This window comes from Sphaerodactylus townsendi, linkage group LG13, assembly GCF_021028975.2.
Source record: "Sphaerodactylus townsendi isolate TG3544 linkage group LG13, MPM_Stown_v2.3, whole genome shotgun sequence".
Taxonomy (NCBI): domain Eukaryota; kingdom Metazoa; phylum Chordata; class Lepidosauria; order Squamata; family Sphaerodactylidae; genus Sphaerodactylus; species Sphaerodactylus townsendi.
The window spans coordinates 39,804,247-39,823,324 of NC_059437.1; the positions used below are offsets into that span (position 1 = coordinate 39,804,247).

At 46.4% G+C, this 19,078-nt stretch overlaps 1 protein-coding gene across 4 annotated transcripts in view; it reads left to right on the top strand.

The window, feature by feature from the left end:
• TAOK3 (TAO kinase 3) overlaps positions 1 to 19,078 on the top strand; it is a 135,453-nt gene that overhangs the window by 102,026 nt on the left and 14,349 nt on the right. For all 4 annotated transcript variants that reach the window (XM_048514120.1, XM_048514119.1, XM_048514121.1 and 1 more), the window contains 2 exons: positions 14,270 to 14,506; positions 16,563 to 16,691. In XM_048514120.1, coding sequence (XP_048370077.1) covers positions 14,270 to 14,506; positions 16,563 to 16,691 — 366 coding nt within the window. The remainder of the gene's footprint in view (positions 1 to 14,269; positions 14,507 to 16,562; positions 16,692 to 19,078) is intronic.

A 19,078-nucleotide genomic window follows, 5' to 3' on the forward strand; every position in this document is an offset into this window, starting at 1 on the left:
CCTAACTGAAGATGTTAGCTTGAAGGGTGGGAACTGAGCTCTTGCATGCAGTCAAGGGAACCATACCAAGCCGCTGCTTGTTTTCTGGCACCCCTTCCAAAATTCAATAATTCTTTCATCCTCCTGTTCAGGTAGACTTGCCCTGGAGGTCATGCACCACTGTTCGATACCACAGGGGATAAGCAGTTTTATTTTGGGCCCTTGGTGATGCAGTTGCTGTCCCAAAGAAGAACTAGAGATATCCTGTTGCAAGAGAAATCCAACTTTCTTTCACATCCAGTGGTCTCTTGCATTACTTTCTCACTGAATATTGTTGAACTGCAGTTGCTGCCCAGAATGTCAGTAAAGCTGTTGGGTTTTCCAGACTTGAGGATGGATTAGCTTTCTGGACCGTGGCAAAATTAGTGACAAACGGGCCTCGCCTGGTTGCAGTGTCTGAGAATACCAGTTAACGAAGAGGAAAGTTCTTTGACATCAGCAGATTAGTCAATTTTTTTCTTGATTAGATTGAGATTGGTGAGGCTTCTAGGCCCTTGGGCTTACACGGTCATGCTTTTGAGCCTGTAAGGAGACCTGAATGCCGCAGAGGTCCTTATGCCCCTCTGAACATGGATTGGATGCTCACATATTGCCCAACTTTCACAGCATACATAGTGATGTGGAATACTATGTGAGTTATTTTACTCTTGGTTGCCTGCAACACATCCTTACACTTAAGAATCTTTTCTTGCTTCTTCATGGCTGCCCTTTCCAGTCTCAGTTGCCTTCTGATTTCTTGGTTGCAGTTTCACATGGACCTGTGATGCTCACTGCCATAGCTTAGGAGTCACATTTGCTTCTTTGGCCTACCACTTGCGGCTCTTTTGAGCACTGTTCTCGAATGTGGCACCTGCCCCATGTTTCAGGAAAATAGGCAAGGTCCTTGATTCATAGGACTTGCGGTTGGTAGGTGGCATATTGCTTACTGTAAGAAGATAGCAGTAGTGGTGAAGAGGTTGTGGGAGTGACATACAGTAAGGTCCTCTTTGATTGACAGCCTCTTCTACTGCTTCCCCCAGCTAAGGGTTTAAACATTACAAGGACTGGTGGAGGTGCCACCATGATATGGTGTAAGAATCTTTTGTCAAGATTACTCCTGCCAGTATCCATAGAAAGCAGATCACCTTGGCATGGATTCCAACACAGCTACTTCCAGCATTGTGTTGACCCTCACCTGGTAGAGCAACAGTGGCATGGGAAATAACCACATTGCTGGGTCTGCCCATGTAGTCATTGTTATCTGGCTTTACTGGATGGACAAACTAATTTAACAACAACTTTGGCACCCCTGTTAGTAACATATGAACCAGTCCCAGCAATGGAATATGCGAAGCAATCAGAGGCATAGCAAGGGGGGAAAGCCCCAAGTGCACTGGTGCGTCCTCCAACCCCACCCTGGAACGTCCCCGGAATGCCCCACGCCCCCAGAATGCCCCCGCCACGCCCCCATAGGGGCGTGTGCCTGGTGCGTTGTGCGCCGCCCCCTGCCCCCTTGGAGGTATGCTTGTGGAAGCAATGCCGTTGATGAGCTCTACACTTAATGTATAATCTGGTGACTGGAAGTTTTAATTATTGGTTTTAGATGTGTAAAACATCTGAATCACATGCTGGTCCTTTGGGACACCTTCTTTTCTCATGGTGTCTGTGGCACACAATATTGTTAAAGGGATCAAGCGATTTTTTGTGTGTGCAAAAGTGGGTTGCTACGGGCAGGATCTTCTTTAAGGGCAAGGAAATCCACTGCATTATCTTCAGGCTAGCTCTGTGCTTTTAAACTAGTAATTATTCTGAGCAATTTGAAAGGAGGACTACAAATAGCAGGCCCTTCCGTCTAGAGAAGAAAGGACAAGAAGTAGTTGGAAGTGTTCTTGTAGGCTTCACCAGGGGGAGGCTCACTGCAAGTTAAATCTGGCTACTAAAGTGAGCTTGATTTGACTCCTCCTCTATGGTTCCACTGAACGTAAATCAGGGTGTGGTAAAATATGTTTACGTTGCTCACGTTCATATTTCTGGACAGCAGTGAATGGTATCATTTGTTTATTGCGTTTGTATCCCACCTTTCCTCAGCATTCCCCCAAGAGGACTTTCACCCAGGCCCTGACCAGACTCACATTCCGTGTGAGCAAAGTCGCTAAATTGTGTAGCCTTCAGGCATTTCTGGGAGATCTGCATTTTAGAAAAGCAGATGGCCCCATTGCCAGTCGGATTTATAGGGAGAACTTCCAAAAAGCATTTTATTCTTCCACCACCATTTTTCTCCAAGAAGTTGTTCTGAGCAGGACCTTCTTCTCAATATGCTGTTCTGCTCAGGGGAACTGTTTGGTTTCCCAGACTTAAGCTCTCATCCCAAACGGGGCCTTTAGGAATCACTCTGCCAAGTCAAAGCGTGGTGCTGTATATCCCATGCGCCACTCTGAAAATCGGCCTCCTGAACCTAGTTCCCAAGTGCTTACCAAACAAGGGAACATTGTTCGGTGGCATTGAAGAGGGGCTAAGCTAATGGCAAAAACCCAGTTTAGCAGAAATAGCCTCACAAGATGTACATTGATTCCTCAGCTCAAAATTGCTCATGTGTAGCTTGTGTGGATGCGGGACCAGACAGGGAGGGGGGGAGTAAGGGCCCAAGTTATCTCAGGAATTTTAATTACCAAGAAAACACACTTACCTCGTTTAGATCACAGCAAACAGGACATAAAATAACCCAATCATTATTTCACTATCAAGGTGACCAGAAGAGAATCTGCTATGCCATATGCCCCAACAATATTACACAATATCAGATCTTAATTCCTCTCTCGTAGACCCTTCGGCCCATCTTTAAAAACTTTATTGTGATCAGACTAGAATGACAGCCATCAGTCCCCTCAGGAACTGGCGTGAGAAATGCCATGTTGAGTCAGATTATTAGCCTGTTGTGGTCCCTGTTGTCTATTCTAACTGGTAGCAGCAGTGGCATAGTGGCTAAGAGCAGTGGCTAAGAGCAGGTGCACTCTGATCTGGAGGAACCGGTTTTGATTCCCAGCTCTTCCGCTTGAGTTGTGGAGGCTTATCTGGGGAATTCAGATTAGCCTGTGCACTCCCACACACACCAGCTGGGTGACCTTGGGCGAGTCACAGCTTTTTGGAGCTCTCTCAGCCCCACCTACCTCACAGGGTGTTTGTTGTGAGGGGGGGAAGGGCAAGGAGATTGTAAGCCCCTTTGAGTCTCCTACAGGAGAGAAAGGGAGGATATAAACCCAAACTCCTCCTCCTCTTCTTCTCCTCCTCCTCCTCCTCCTCCTCCTCCTTCTTCTTCTTCTTCTGGGCCTCAGGTCAAGGTCTCTCATATCACCTACTTCTTGGTCAAGCTGGGGACTGAACCTGGGACGTTCTGGATGCAAACCAGGTTTCTGCCACTCAGCCATGGCTCCTCCCCCTCCCTCCAGCAGTTTGTTCCACTGCTGAATTAATTCTCTAGTTAGGAGGTTCTCCTTAAATTTTAAGCTAGAGGTGGAGAACGTCTCAGGTGCATTGTGCTTCAGACACTAGTCCACAGACTGAAATTGTTCAATATCCTCATGGGCATCAGAGATCAAATTGTTATTTGCCTACAGTTAGGGGCTTCACAGGCAGAACCAGCAATGTGGTACTTCCCATGCAGAGGCATAGCAAGGGGGGAAAGTGCCCGGTGCAGTGGTGCATCCTCTGGTCCCGCCTCGGAACGCCCTCGCCATACCCCCACACGTGTGTGTGTGTGTGTGTGTGTGTGTGTGTGTGTGTGTGTGTGTGTGCCCAGTGTGTCACTCACCCCACCGCCCCCTTGGAGCTGTGCCTCTGTTCCCATGCCATTGTTGCTCTACCAACTGAGGGTCAACATATTGCCAGAAGTAAATGCCCTGGCATCCACACCAAGGTGATCTGCTTTCTGCAAATCCCGGCACGCCTATTTTGTGCTCCCATGGCTTTGAACTGTGCTGCAATCCTTGGCTGGAAGACTTGGCTGTAAATGGACTGCTCGAGCGGAACAGGGAATAATGGCACCTTTTAGCCTCAGTTTCCCTCCTGCTAAAACAGGTCTACAGACCCCTGTGGAATAATCACAGGGCTATTCTGATGGCAAATTCAGTGAATATTATAAAGCAATTATAAAAGTAGGGCTGTGAGTTTTGGTCAAAACCATTGGTGAGAGCAAATCTAACAGTTGGTGGAGCTGAGAAATTAGGCTCTTTTGCTTATTTTAATAGAGAATGAGAGATAAAAATGTTCAAGGGAGCCAGCCTTCTCATTTCTCATTTCCTTTGGCGTTCTCAAAAAGGCCAAAATATACAGCGATAAGGTTCAAACTTTTTGTCTGTGCAGGAGGTGATCGCATCTTCAGTGAAACACTGGTTGATGGCCCTCAGTTAAATAAATGTATGAATCTCTAATTTCAGTAGAGCTGTTTATATGTCCATGACTTCAAATATTGGCTACTTTCAGTATAAGCTGAATTATACCATGCCTTGCATCAGCTAAATGTTCAGCTCGCCAAGGGTCAAAGTATGTGTGGTCTTCAAGATCTTTGATTAGGCTCTCTCATGCACCCTTCCAGGTAAAAGCAGTTAGGAGAAAGATATTTGCATTAGGGCTATAATGCTGTAGGATAGATGTTCTGTCTGTCTGTCTATCTATTCATCTATCTATTTACCTGTCTATCTACGTACCCACCTACCTACCTACCTGATTTACAGACCTCCCTTCCCGTCAAGACAGGCTCAGGGCAGCTCATAACATTCATTATATAATAATACAACCTTAAAGTTCATATTCAACTTAAAATACAGTCCCAATTTCTGGCACCCCCAGCACCCTCACATTGTTTTCCTCTGCAAGGTGCAAGTATGTATAATATGGAACCACGGCTTATTCTGTGAGGACAGAAACATACAGGTAACTCCTGGTGTCATCATATTTTCCCCAGTCTTTCTTGCAAGAAGACTCCAGGCAGCTTACAAACTCTTCTCCCCACAACAGACACCTTGTGAGATAGGTGGGGCCGAGAGAGTTCCAGGAGAACTGTGACTAGCCCATTTCTTCAGGGGAGAATTTCTTCAGGGGAGTGATTGGGAATAATGCAGGGATGATGTGGTCCCAGTCACACATGAATACTGTATCTGCGTACAGGTGTTTTTTTTAAGCAAGATATCCCTCACACTGGTATAAAGTGAACTTCAAAAGTCCATCTTGGGACTTAATCAGAAGTGAAGTGCATAAATAATTCCTGCTCTTTCAATAGTCTGGAGAACCGGGTTTGATTCCGCACTCCTCCGCATGAGTGGCGGACTCTTACCTGGCAAACCACATTTGATCCTCCACTTAAATGAAGCCTGCTGGGTTACCTTGGGCTAGTCACAGTTCTCTCAGAACTCTTTCGGCCCCACCTACCTCACAAGGTGTCTGTTGTGGGGTGAGGAGTTTGTAAGCTGCCTGGATTTTCTCGCAAGAAAGAAAGGTGGGATATAAATCCAAACTCTTCTTCTTCTCTTATTCCTCCTTGCTAGAGGTGTGAAAGCCCAGGAAAAAAAACCTTCCAGAGGATTCAAAGAATTGGAATTATTCCTCCCCCACCCCGCCCCAAATTTTTTCAAGTGCTTTTTTCACATTTTTTGATGGAAAAATCGAATTTTGGCAGAGTACTGAAAAAAATACTATGAAGTATTTTCGTTTTTAGAATGAGTGTAATATTTTTATAGGTAAGGTGAGCATGCTGTAGACAAGTTGCACTCTAACGGCCCCATCCAAAGGCAGGGCCGAGTCCACTCAAGGGAGTGATTCATGGATTTGTCCTTCCCAGGGCACTTGCCCTGGTAGAGGGGCGATTCTGCTTGTATGCTGCTGCTGTAGCCCTTCCTGTCACTGGGATGCAGCGCTAGACATCGCACCAGTATCCCAGGGCCCCTGCTGCTATCACTGGTGCAGCGGGGACAGGCCAGGGGTGTGGCCCGGGAAGGAGCTGACATTAGTTGGCTCCGTCCCAGCCTTTGCTGGTGTTACGCTGGCGACCTGGACCTCAGGTACGCCACCCAAAAAAGGTGATGCAAGTCCATCCTGCCCAATGGGGGCTTCTCCGTGGCAGGGAGGCTATTTTTCTGTTCAAGCCTCCCCATGCTGCCAGGAAGCCTCCATAAGAACATAAGAACTAGTGTCCACCTAGTCCAGCCCTCTGCTACTCGCAGTGGCCCACCAGGTGCCTTTGGGAGCTCACATGCAGGAGGTGAAAGCAAGGGCCTTCTGCTGCCGCTGCTGCTCCCGAGTACCTGGTCTGCTAAGGCATTTGCAATCTCAGATCAAGATTGGTAGCCATACATCGACTTCTCCTCCATAAATCTGCCCAAGCCCCTTTTAAAGCTGTCCAGGTTAGTGGCCATCACCACCTTCTCCTGTGGCAGCATATTCCAAACACCAATCATGCATTGCATGAAGAAATGTTTCCTTATATTAATCCTAATTCTTCCCCCCAGTATTTTCAATGTATGCCCCCTGGTTTTAGTATTGTGAGAGAGAAAAATTCCTCTGTCAACATTTTCTACCCCATGCATAATTGTATAGACATGGGAGAGGCGAGGTGGTGCCGCGTCGGCGCCACAGCCCAGTTTGGATGGGTCTCCTCATCCAAGATATATTTCTGTCCCTAGAAGGATACCTAATCTTCATGAAGGATGCCTGCAGGGCTTTCATTGCTTCTCAACTCTTGCTTGCCTTCTGACTTGACTCTTCCCTTGTGGTTGACCTTTTCACCCCTCCTTCAAGCCACTATGGCCCACATGCCCACAGTCTGGGTAAAAAAGTTCCTTATTGCCCTACCTTTCTGGAAGGAAAAAGGATCCGAAGGAGGTGGGGGCAGAACTGCATCAGAGCTTCAGACAAAAACTCTGGCAGCTGCATTGAGAACAGAGCGCTCTCTCTCCTGAACCGGTAGTGGCAGAATAAAGAAGGCAAACAGCTAGCTGGAACTAAGACACATATGCTAAGGTAGCTGGCGGTTTTCTCTCAGATATCAAGCATATTTACAATTTTGTTTGTAGGAAACCAATGCGTTTATAACTTTACATTCCATAAATATGTCAAAAGGTTGCAATTTTATACGTGAAGTAAGTGATAAATGATGCATTTTATATTAAAGCAGTAGAATTAATTTAGGGTTAACGGTAAATACTGCATATATTTCCATTTTCCCCAAAATTTCCTTTTTTAAAAAAATTAAAAACCCATTTTGCTCTTTGTGGATTCAGAATGTCCAGAAATGTTACACCTCTGATCTCTGCCATATGTTTTTTTTAAATTGACGACTGACTGTTTTCAGTGTGAGATCATTGGGTTGAATCAGTGAAGGCGAACCTTTTCGAGACCGAGTGCCCAAATTGCAACCCAAAACCCACTTATTTATCGCAAAGTGCCAACGCGGCAATTTAACCTGAATATTGAGGTTTTACTTTAGAAAAAACGGTTGGCTCCGAGGCACGCGTTGCTCAGGAGTAAGCTTAGTGAAGCAACCGTGCTTCAAATGGGTGAATCAGAATCCCAGGAGAGTATACTCAGAAGCAAGTCCCATTGCCAGCAACCGAGCTTACTCCCAGGTAAAGGATCATGCCTAGGCCAGCCTAGGTGTGTGTGTGTGTGTGGGGGGGTGATTTTCCACCCCCCTCCCACATGATGAACTTTGTGTGTGAGTGCCCATAGAGAAGGGTCTGAGTGCCACCTCTGGCACCCGTGCCATAGGTTCTCCACCACTGGGTTGAATAAACAAGCAAATAAATAAATATTGCGCTTCAAGAGCATTTGTTCTAAACACAGTAAGCATGATAAGGTACCACATACCCCTTTTTTTTAAAGCACGGAGATGTATGCCCTTTCCATGCATACTAGTATACAAGCCCATTTAATTGTTTGTGATGGTTGTTCAGTAGAATGCCCAGCTTGCCCAGGAAGAGTTGGAAGGGTAGCCCCCCACCCCACCCCCCCACCCCCCCACACACAAAAGTGTTTCTCCGGTTTGTAAGTATCTAGCATGCAGCCCTAAGAAAAGCTACAACCTTCTCACTGACTTCAGTGGAGTTAGATGAGTGTAGCTCTACTTAGGACAACCTCCTAACTACTCTGAAAGAAGACGTTTCAGTTGGTACAGATTCTTCTGTACATTTGATAGGCATGGACTTCAGGGTGCGAATAACAGCAAGTTTAGAATGATTGGCTCCTACTTTGTTTCCAGGCTTAACTCAAGCTGTTGCTTGCCTTCTAAAGACCTTCACAGCCTGGGATTAACGTGCCTGAAGGATCGCCTTGTTGTGTATAATCTCATCAAGTGAGGTCTTCAGAGCGGTTGCTCTAGTCTAGGTAGTTCTTTCTTTTGGGGGAGTTACAGTCCTTGGTAGCCAGAGACTGTACCTTCTAATCTGGAGAGCCAGGTTTGATCCCCCACTCCTCCACCTGAGTGGTGGAGGCTTATCTGGAGAACCAGATGTGTATCTGCACTCCTACATTCCTGCTGGGTGACCTTGGGTAAGTGGCTAGTCACAGTTCTCTCAGAACTGTCTTTGCTCCACCTACAACACAGGGTGTCTGTTGTGGGGAGAGAAAGGGAAAGGAGCTTGTAAGTCACTTTGAGTCTCCTTACAGGAGAGAAAGATGGGGTAAAAATCCAAACCTCTCCTCCTCCTCCTCCTCCTCATGGTAGTGTCATTACAGTGGAGCAGTATGCTGCAAGAGGTTCAAAGAACCCCCCCCCCACACACACACACACACAAACAACTTTTCTAGATTTCAAAATCTTTCTAAAGGCTCTTCTTAAATTAAGACTGCTTGCAGGTTACTAGTATTGGGCTCTTGAAATGTGGCAGCTGGACGTTGTTTTACTGTTTGTTGTTTGATACGTGCCTGATTTAATTGTTCAGCAAATGTTTCATCTATTATGGTGATAGCTACAACCGTGAAAACTGAGACAAAAATAAACAGTGGGACGCAAGAGTGAAAATTCTGTAGGTCCAAGAAATGTGGAAAACTGACGTGATATCTGAGCCCATTAGCACAAATTGACGAGGATAAGGATACCATAAAACTGATGAATTATATTACACCTTTACAATTCACCAAATTGGCCTCCGCAAATTTGCAGCTGCTGAAAATCTGGAGACTTTTACATCACAAATATATCATGATTAGACAACAAAAACATTGGTAGCAGGCTCGCATCTGATCAAGTTAAGGATAAATTGCTCCCTTGGTTCAGAATACAAAGAACAATATAATAAATAATGGCCCAAAGCTTCTACCGTAAATACAAAGGCGCTGTTCTATACTTGCTTTGTGATCGTGTCCTTCCAAATCCTACGAATTTGGTATGACGCTGCCATGCCAGAAATGTCTTCCTCTGTGGGTTGGACGTCATGTCATAAAAATAAGTATCAACACTGATTTTTAAAAGTGCAATAGGGAAAATGGTTATCTGAATTGCCGCCAGGTCTTGCTGGGAAGACACATCCCACAGTATGTTTTTAAGACATCCGCCTGATTTAACCGCGCATGGGTTTTGGGGAAGATATTGTAATTCTTTTTTTTTTTTCATTTGAAATAATGTGGAATACATTTTTGTTTTTCAATTAGCAATTCTGGCTGAGCACATACAGCAATCTGAACTAGAGTGAAGTATAGTTCTGGCGTGCTGTGTGGTTTCCGGGCTGTATGGCCGTGTTCTAGCAGCATTTTCTCCTGACGTCTCGCCTGTATCTGTGGCTGGCATTTTCAGATCCTCTGAAGATGCCGGCCACAGATGCAGGCGAACCGTCAGGAGAGAATGCTGCTAGAACACGGCCATACAGCCCGGAAACCACACAGCATCCCAGAGATTCCTTCGACAGTACATTGAAGTATAGTTCATTTCCTCCTCTGGTTTGATTGTAAATCCAAGGGGTGAGCTGAAAGAGTCAGAAACCTGTTGCCAAATTGGAAGAGGGTTTTTTGAACCCACTTCTTTTCCCACTTCCAAACAAGTTTCTTCATAAAAATACGAAAGTTGTTAATTCTGAGGGGTGGGATTCATAGTCACACTGTCAGAAACTGTAGCCTGTAAATAAACCAAGGGCGTCTTGGTAGTTTGAAAGTGGGAATGTCAGGAAAACAACCCGAACATATAATCGGCTGTGTATTTTTTTAAAAATAGAACAACTCATGACACCACTAGATTCAAATACAGGTCTAACGTAGGTCCAAGTGTAGTGGTTAAGAGCAGGTGTACTCTAATCTGGAGGAACTGGGTTTGATTCCCCACTCTGCTGCCTGAGCTGTGGAGGCTTATCTGGGAATTCAGATTAGCCTGTACACTCCAACACACTCCAGCTGGGTGAACTTGGGTTAGTCACAGTTTCCCTAACCCACCTACCTCACAGCGTGTTTGTTGTGAGGGGGGAAGGGTAATGAGTTTGTAAGCCCCTTTAAGTCTCCTATAGGAAAGAAAGGGGGGATATAAATCCAATTCTTCTTCCTCTTGTAGCATCCTCTTAACCTGTGTACTCATGAAAATTTATCCCATGCAATTTCCTTGTATTGCAGTTCTCCCAGCTAAGTGCGCCTGATCTCTTCAGAAGTGACTTTAGACACTGATCTAGAAGGCATAGAATCCAAGCATTTTCATGTCTTCTGGGGAAAGAGATACGTGTGCACACCTCTCAAGCACACAGTCATTCAGATAATCAACTGGATACCATCTAGAACAGGGGTGTCCAACCTGTGGTTCTCCAGCTGTTCATGGACTACAATTGGCCATGCTGGCAGGGGCTGATGGGATTTGTAGTCCATGAACAGCTGGAGAGCTGTACGTTTCAGACCCCTGAGCTAAAACCAAGGAACCACCTCCTTGCTCTTCTATTAGTGAAGAGGCTGATAGACCCTCCAAGTGAAGACTCCAAAACAATGTTAGATTGCAGATTGTACCCCCCAAACAAAGTGAGCTAGTCAGACAGCTTTCTCAGCCTGCACAACCACGTGTCATTTTATTCTCTTCTGGAAGTTGATACCAGTTGCCTGTGAGAGCTGTCCACAGTCCTGCAGACTGGTATTTTGCCTCTAGTTCCTGTTTTCTCTATTAAAGCCTAGCCAGACCGCTGGCTTCAGCTCTCTGCTGTTTGCTGCCTCCCCTTTTGCCCCTGCATAGCTCCATTATACATTTTATGAAAGCGCTGCCTTATCCCCCTTAGACTTGGACCAGCAAAGACAGAACAGAAGTTGCTTTAGCAACAGCAACGATAGAGATTCAAAGGCAAGTGTTGTCCGTGTTCTTTAGCATTCCTTGGAGCCACTTTAGTTGGCAGGATGCTGGAAAGGAAACAAATACTCATCAGATTCAAAAATGGCAAGCCGGGGTTGCAAGTGAATCCCTGGCAGTTCTCCGTTCACCTGGGCTGTGCAGCTGAAGTTGGATGATACTCTCAGGCTGAGGCCCCAAGATATCCTCTATGTCTTGAATAGGGCAGTTTAACCCTTAATCAGTCAGAAGTCAAGATCAACTGTTGAGTGGAATCTTTCAAAGTTGTGTAGCAGGGAAGATAGAGAGATAAAGACCCAGCCAAGTATAGATGAGTCTCAACTGGCAATGCCCTAAACCAGTGATGGCGAACCTATGGCACGGGTGCCAGAAGTGGCACTCAGAGCCCTCTCTGTGGGCACATGCACACAAAGTTCATCATGTGGAGGGTGGAAAATCACCCCACCCCCACCCCCACAAACACATCTAGGCTGGTTTGGGCCACTGAGCACGACATGTGCGCACCGTGGTGAGCAAGGAGGACTCAGCTGGCGGGCCTGGTGCCTGTGCTTTGGGTGACTGCTGCCCGAGGGGGAGGGGGAGGAGGCAGAGATGCTAGAGAGGCACAAAGCGGTGTGCAAGGGACTTGCTGGAGGCTAGAGCAGGGTGGCCCCTGCTCGACTGGGTGGGGCGGAGGAAGAGGGAGCCAACCGGTTTTTTCTAAACCAGAACCTCGGCATTCAGGTTAAATTGCCAGGTCAGCACTTTGCAATAAATAAGTGGGGTTTGGGTTGCAATTGGGGCACTCAGTCTCAGAAAGGTTCACCATCACTGCCCTAAACCTAATGTCTGAGTGTGCTCCTGGAAACCAATTTACAGATGAGTGACTGTCACATGCCCAATTCTAGCTAATCAAGAACAGAGAGTGCTGTGCCAGAGCTTTGTATATTCTCACCCTAAAAATGCCCCCAGGGAGTCCTGGGAAACCCAGGCGCTCCTCTTCATCCTTCTGCATTTGCATCATGATTCAGGCAAACAGCAATAACAGATCAGGGTCTCAGGGGGAAAGGTCACAATTCTGTGGCCCGTCCCCACCTTCCCAGTCCTGGTAGAATTGGGAATGTTGCAAGCACGCTAGTTCTTGAAGGGATCCTGCCTTTCTCATCGGAATTTCCGACCAGTCTCACCTTTGTTGCAGTTTCCTTCATGAGGTTATTGGGATTTAAGGTCAGCCATCTAGAAGCTGGGTTGGCTCGATTCGAGGCAAAGCTCTTTACGGGAGAGCTCAGTCCCATTGCAAATTAATTAAAAGGTGGATTGTTAATAATTCATGTATCTATTGTTTCAACAACTCATTTCTCTTCTCTCCGTTTTTAAGAATAGAAGTAGCATGCTTTCCCTTTGTCTTCGATGGGTCTTTTATTCACCTGGTTTGTTAATTTTGCCATTGCTGCATACTCTGCTAGTTTGCTTTCCCGGTCCACTCTGGGTGGACACTCTTCTGCTTTCCATTTTGGCTGCCATGATCACATATCTGGCAGAATGTTCTGTAGTTTACTCTTGGCTTCCATAGTAAACTTTAATTTTTAATATATATTTGCCAGATTTCGGCATGTATTTCTTTCCAATTTTTTTTTTGTCTTTTTGCACTTTCACCAGACATGCTAACGAGGACTGTCCACCAGTGGCGTAGCTACAAGGGGGAGGGGGCGCATGTTGCACTGGGTGCATGCCTGGGTGGTAGAAAAATCGCTCCCGCCCCACCCACTTTCCTTTGATGTGTGTCTGTGCAGGGGGTGGGGGAGGCACCCGGGCGCCATTTTTCCCTGGGTGCTATTTTCCACCCTTGCTGGCCACCCTGCTGTCGCCCCTCTTTACATTTTCAATGTTTCTCTGTACTGTTCTTGTCCATCTTTGCGATATCCTCTGGAGTAATATACCACTGAAAAAACTCTTATACCAGTTTTCTCTTAATGATTGACTGGTCGTAAATCTTAATATCTTTTGTCCATAAGGTTTCCCGTTATTTTCCCCTCAAAGTTTTACCACAGATATTTTAACTAGTCCTGTTTCTGTGTCAAATGGGAGCAACAGCTTTTAGATTCATCCTAATAAATATTCTTTTTGCTGCGTTGTCACCTTTACAAATTCAGTCAACTCCTTTATTACACCTGTTGTTGTGTGAATGTTTTAATCTTGGAACTAGTTGAAAATATAATAGTGTCGCCTATAGTAGCACTGCCTGTCCCCCACCCTGAGTTACTAACCCAAAGCAGGGGTGTACCACCCAGGTGGACATACAGGGTCAAATGTCCCTGGATTGCAGCCATTTAGTCACGGGAGGGGGTGGTGGAAAATCGCCCCCACACCCCTCCTTTCCCCTTGGGTCCATACACTGAACTGGTACAGAAAAAGTTGTTTGGTTGTGCAGGAGCGCAACTGCCCATACCGGGGTGTGTGTGTGTGTGTGTGTGTGTGTGTGTGTGTGTGTGTGTGTGTGTGTGTGTGTGCGTGTGTGTGTGTGTGTGTGTATGCGCGCGGGGGAAAACTCAGGTTTTGCATAAGGCTACTTTTTTCCTAGATTCGCCTCTGCCCCAGAGCCAAAAATGTGGGCAAGCAGCATCTGAGACAGTGGAATTCGGCAACAATTGTCTGGAGAGAAGGGTGTTAGCCTGTCTAATCAAAATAACCCTGACAAGAATTGTTACCTCTAAGAAATCAAAGGCTTCAGAGCCCATTTTTTCTTCTAAGAAGCAGTGTAACTGTATTAGCAGCCAGCACATTGGACCCCCCCCCCCCAAAAAAAATAATAATAATAAAGGCTGTTCCTTGTTTTCACGAATTCTGCCTCTGGGTCAATGGAACAGTCCAGAATAAGGTAACTTGTGGCTTGAAAAAAAATATGGGTCTGGACTTCTTTCCCTATCAGGCAGGTGCTTTCATCTGATAACTTTGTGTCTTCTTCAATGATCTTAGGTTACAAGGCAGATCCATGAGCATGAGCAGGAGAACGAGTTGCGGGAACAGATGTCAGGATATAAGCGGATGCGGCGCCAGCACCAGAAGCAGCTGATCGCCCTGGAAAACAAGCTGAAGGCTGAAATGGACGAGCACCGCCTCAAGCTGCAGAAAGAGGTGGAGACTCATGCCAACAACTCGTCCATTGAGCTGGAGAAGCTGGCCAAGAAGCAAGTGGCCATCATAGAGAAGGAGGTGAGGCTGGGCCTATAACCTGGCTTGTAGAGAGCCAGTGTGGTATAGTGGTTAAGACCAGGTGTGCTCTGATCTGGAGAACCGGATTTGATTCCCCGCTCTGCCCCTTGAGCTGTGGAGGCTTATCTGGTGAACCAGATTAGCTTGTGCACTCCAGCACATGCCAGCTGGGTGTCAGGACTACAATTCCCAGCAACCACCAGCTCCCACCTTTTTGAGTTAGAGCGGGAAACCGAGCTGAGGAGCTATGGCAAAACGAAACTATGTAGTTCCGTCAGAACCAATGAGAGACCAGGAACTGGAGGGAGGGTTGGGCTAGTCACAGTTCTTTGGAGCGCTCTCAGCCCCACCCACCACACAAAGTGTTTGTGTGGGGGGGGGGGAGGGAAAGGAGATTGTAAACCCCTTTGAGTCTCCTTACAGGAGTGAAAGGGGGGGTATAAATCCAAACCTCCTCCTCCTCTTCTTCTTCTTCTATTGGACACATTAAGTCCACCTAAATTTTCTTACCAGAGGGCAGTGATTTCTGCCAATTCCTGCTCCCTTCTCAGACCCTCACTATGTTGTTCCTGAGATCCACCAACCCCTTGGAGGGGGAGGGAGGCTCTACGGGCTACAGGATATGCTTTCTTAACTGTGTGTGTGTGGGAATGGGCAAAGGACAAAGTCTTCAACAAAGGAATAAATCAGAAGTGTGCATTTCAGAACCAAGCTATACTTCATCCAGAATGAGGTGGTAGAATTCAGGACTATACCACTTTAGACTGTAATCAGTAGCAGGTCGTTGAACTTCCCAATGCAAAGAGCTCATTCCATGTAGTAAACTGGTATACCAGGGAGAGGGCTTGGCTAATCCTAGTGTGCTGGTTTCCTTCGTAACTAGAAGTTCTCTGCATCAAGGGACTAAATGAACTATGACCAACCCTCCACTTAAAATCTGAAGAAGTGTGGCCCAGATTTTCCACTGCCTCATTCTGCATAGTGTACTCATCTCAAGATGGAATGGGAATTAGGGATTCCTCAATAAAAGGATCTAGATCAGTGTTTCCCAACCTTTTTGAGGTCAGGGTACCCTTGACCTCACTCTTCATATCTCACGGTACCCCTGCCGCCACCCTCCACCTTCCCCTCCCATTGCCCCTGCTTGCCACACCCCCCACCAGGGTGAAGGGTAGCACTGGGGGGGTGTGTGTGGCTGCTGACCTTGTGGCAGGCCCTGCCCCATGGGCCATCTCCATGTCCTTGCTGGCGCCGGTGGGAGACACCACAAAAATGAGGGGGGCGGGCGGTAGTGTTGCTGCGGTACCCCTGGGACATGCTCACGGCACCCCAGGGTACCAGGGAACCCTGGTTGAGAATGGCTGATCTAGATTTTGCAATGAGGGCACCAGTTCTAGATTTCAATTAGATTGCACAATTGGATATGTCTGCCTGAGCACTACTGGAACTTCAGATTACAACTTAATCCTCATTTGCGTAAAAATAAAACGGAAGGGATTCCAGAAACAGAATCAGACAACGGCTCTTGCCTGTCTATTTCAGACATTGCGCAGGGACCAACTGACAGAGGCGTAGCTGGGCCAAACTGCTCCCGGTGTGCAGTGTGTTTTTTCCGCCCCCCCTCCCCCCGCGGCACGCCCCCTCCCCCCTTCCCACACTTACCTACGTTCCTTTTCTATTTCTAGTACTTTTTGAGGCTGAAAAAAGCAGCCTCTTCGCAGTTCAGGGAAAAAACTGCCTGACAAACTATACTTCCCAGGAGACCTTGTGAGCCTCAAGGTCTCCTGGGAACTGTAGTTCCTCAGGCAGTTTTTAGGGGGAAAGGGGGAGGGGCCGGGGCAATTTTCTGCCCCCCCCCCCCGGCGTGCGCCCGCCCCCTTGGCGCTCCGCCACTGCCAACTGATCTCTATTTCAGAGATTGCACAGGAACGTTATAACATGGACATCATTGAGTTCTGCTAGTCTAGACTATGAATGACCAAACAACAACCTGGGGAGAACAGGCGAGGAAGGCACAACAGATGAAGATATTGATGATGCTTCTCTTACATTTCAGGCAAAGTCAGCAGCGACAGATGAGAAGAAGTTCCAGCAGCAGATTTTGACTCAGCAGAAGAGAGATCTGACCAATTTCTTAGAAAGTCAGAAGAAGCAATACAAGATTTGCAAGGAAAAGATTAAAGAGGTAAGAAGGGGCGCTCTTCCTGTTTTTTATTCTGGGTTTCAGGCAAAAATGTGTCCTGAGAGTTAGTGCTTTAAATGAATCTAAAACCAGTCAGTAGTTTCCTTATCTTATATTAGAGCAGAGCATCTTAGAGATGGCTTGCTTCCCCGGGGGAAAAAAATTGTGCTTTTTTTGTTGCTCAGTTGGGTTTATAAGCTGCTCTTTCTTAAGGACTTGGGGGGAAATGTTAGCAACAAAAGAAGGAAGGGATGGTGTCAAATGTTCTACAAATGACTAATTCCATTCAGAAGAGGGCTTGTGTGGAGTGGGAGGAGATTTTGCAAATACCCCCTGACTCACCTTTTTGCCATTCATTCATTCATTCATTCATTCATTCATTCATTCATTCATTCATTCATTCATTCATTCATTCATTCATTCATTCATTTGATTTCTATTTATTTGATTTCTAAGCTGCCCTTCCCCATACGGGCTCCTTGCTGACTGTTGTGATCCTGACAATGACTGAATGTTTCATCATGACTTGAAACAACACCCCCTTATTCTGATTTGTCTTTGGACATCGTCTTCATATAGCTGTATCTGATTGGCTATATGGTGTTGTCGTGCAGTCAGTTCTGAGTGAGGGGCATGCCCTTACCCTGGCTTTGTTAACGAGGGAAAAAGGAAATAGATGGTGCCAAGCAGCCGGGAGGAACACACTTGTTGTTGCTGCTAAATTAAGCATAAATTTTGCCGTTCACAGCACCCTCCAAAAGACTGTCAAAAGAGTCTTTTTGGAGCTAGCAAACAGAGTTGAAAATGTGAGGCGGGAAGATTTCGGCTCAGTTCTGGAAATGTAATAAATGTAATCAGTATAGCCTCCTCCTATATACCTCCTCCTATATGAAGGCCTTTCACTGCTTCTAAAATCCAGGCTATAGCTTTGGCAAGCCAAAAACTGAAGGCAGTTCCATAAATCCCTGGCAGCTAGGCCTACTTGCATACCCTCAAACTTGAGTGTGATGCATGTTCCAATTTTTGTCACCGAAAATCTAAATTCTGCAACCTGTGTGAGTTCTGCAATGTGGAGAATTTTTCTTTCCAAATTTACAAAGCTCCTCCTTGAGAGGCCCCAGACATAGGTATCAAACTCGTGGCCCTCCAGATGTTATGGACTACAGTTCCCATCATCCCCTGCCAGCATGATGCTGGCAGGGGATGATGGGAACTGTAGTCCATAACATCTGGAGGGCCACGAGTTTGACACCTGTGCCTGAAGCCTGCCCACCCCCACCTTCCTGTTAAGGGACATTGTGTGGCTTCCCAGGTCTGTGCTGGGTCTATTTCTTTGTGACTCACCTGTAGGAATCCCATCTAGGTATGTGTCATCAAAAGCATTTAAAGCACAGAATTCCTCAGTCACGTGCCCCGCCCCCATACGCACATTTAATACCCAGCAGTCAAGGAAGAAAACTTTTCCAGAATATCACAGGAAGCAGATGGAAGGCTCAATCACTGCAGTTGACACCTGTCTTAAGCAAACACCAGCCAAATAATTCTTGCATCCTGCATGATCAGATCAAGAGTTCCTGCCACACCTGGGTACTGTGTTTCCATTCCCTCACACAGATTGCAACTGGCACATAAGCAGGCGTTGTGAGTCTGATTTGCACATACATGTGCATCTCTGGCTTTGACTTGGTTATTTGAAGGCTTGATCCTCCTTGATCTGAGATTGCGAAGGCCTTAGCAGGCCAGGTGCTCGGGAGCAGCAGCAGCAGCAGAAGGCCATTGCTTTCACATCCTGCATGTGAGCTCCCAAAGGCACCTGGTGGGCCACTGCAATTAGTAGCAGAGTGCTGGACTAGATGGACTCTGGTCTGATCCAGCAAGGCTCTTTCTTATGTTCTTAATGTGAATGAAATTTCTGAAAGGATGGCACGCGAGGGTGAAGCAAGGTGAAACGCAAGTGCGGCTCATGATACGTTCTCTCTGTTAGCCCATTTGCATATGTGATGAAGCACACCTTGGATGTGGCTCGTTGACATCTGTTAATGCTTTGAAAAATCTTACTGTATATCTTCATGGTCACATTACCACACAGTTAGATAAATTGTTGAGTGCTTCCAGGAGGATTGATCAGAAGCAAACCTCTTTTTTCCATATTCTTCACTGTTCTTATGTACAAGGATTCCCTGCTTTTTCTCCACAAGTATCTGGCTAAGTTAAGATCATGCAAAGATGTCTACCTCTGCTATTTCTGTCTTTCTGCTTTGCAATTCTCTGTGTAGTGGAAGGAAGATGTAATCCTGCTGGAGGGTCCTAGAATAGTTTAGAAGAAGAAGAAGAGTTGGATATCCTTCTATACCATTAGTGGATCTCTTGCTCCATTACATTAGTGGATC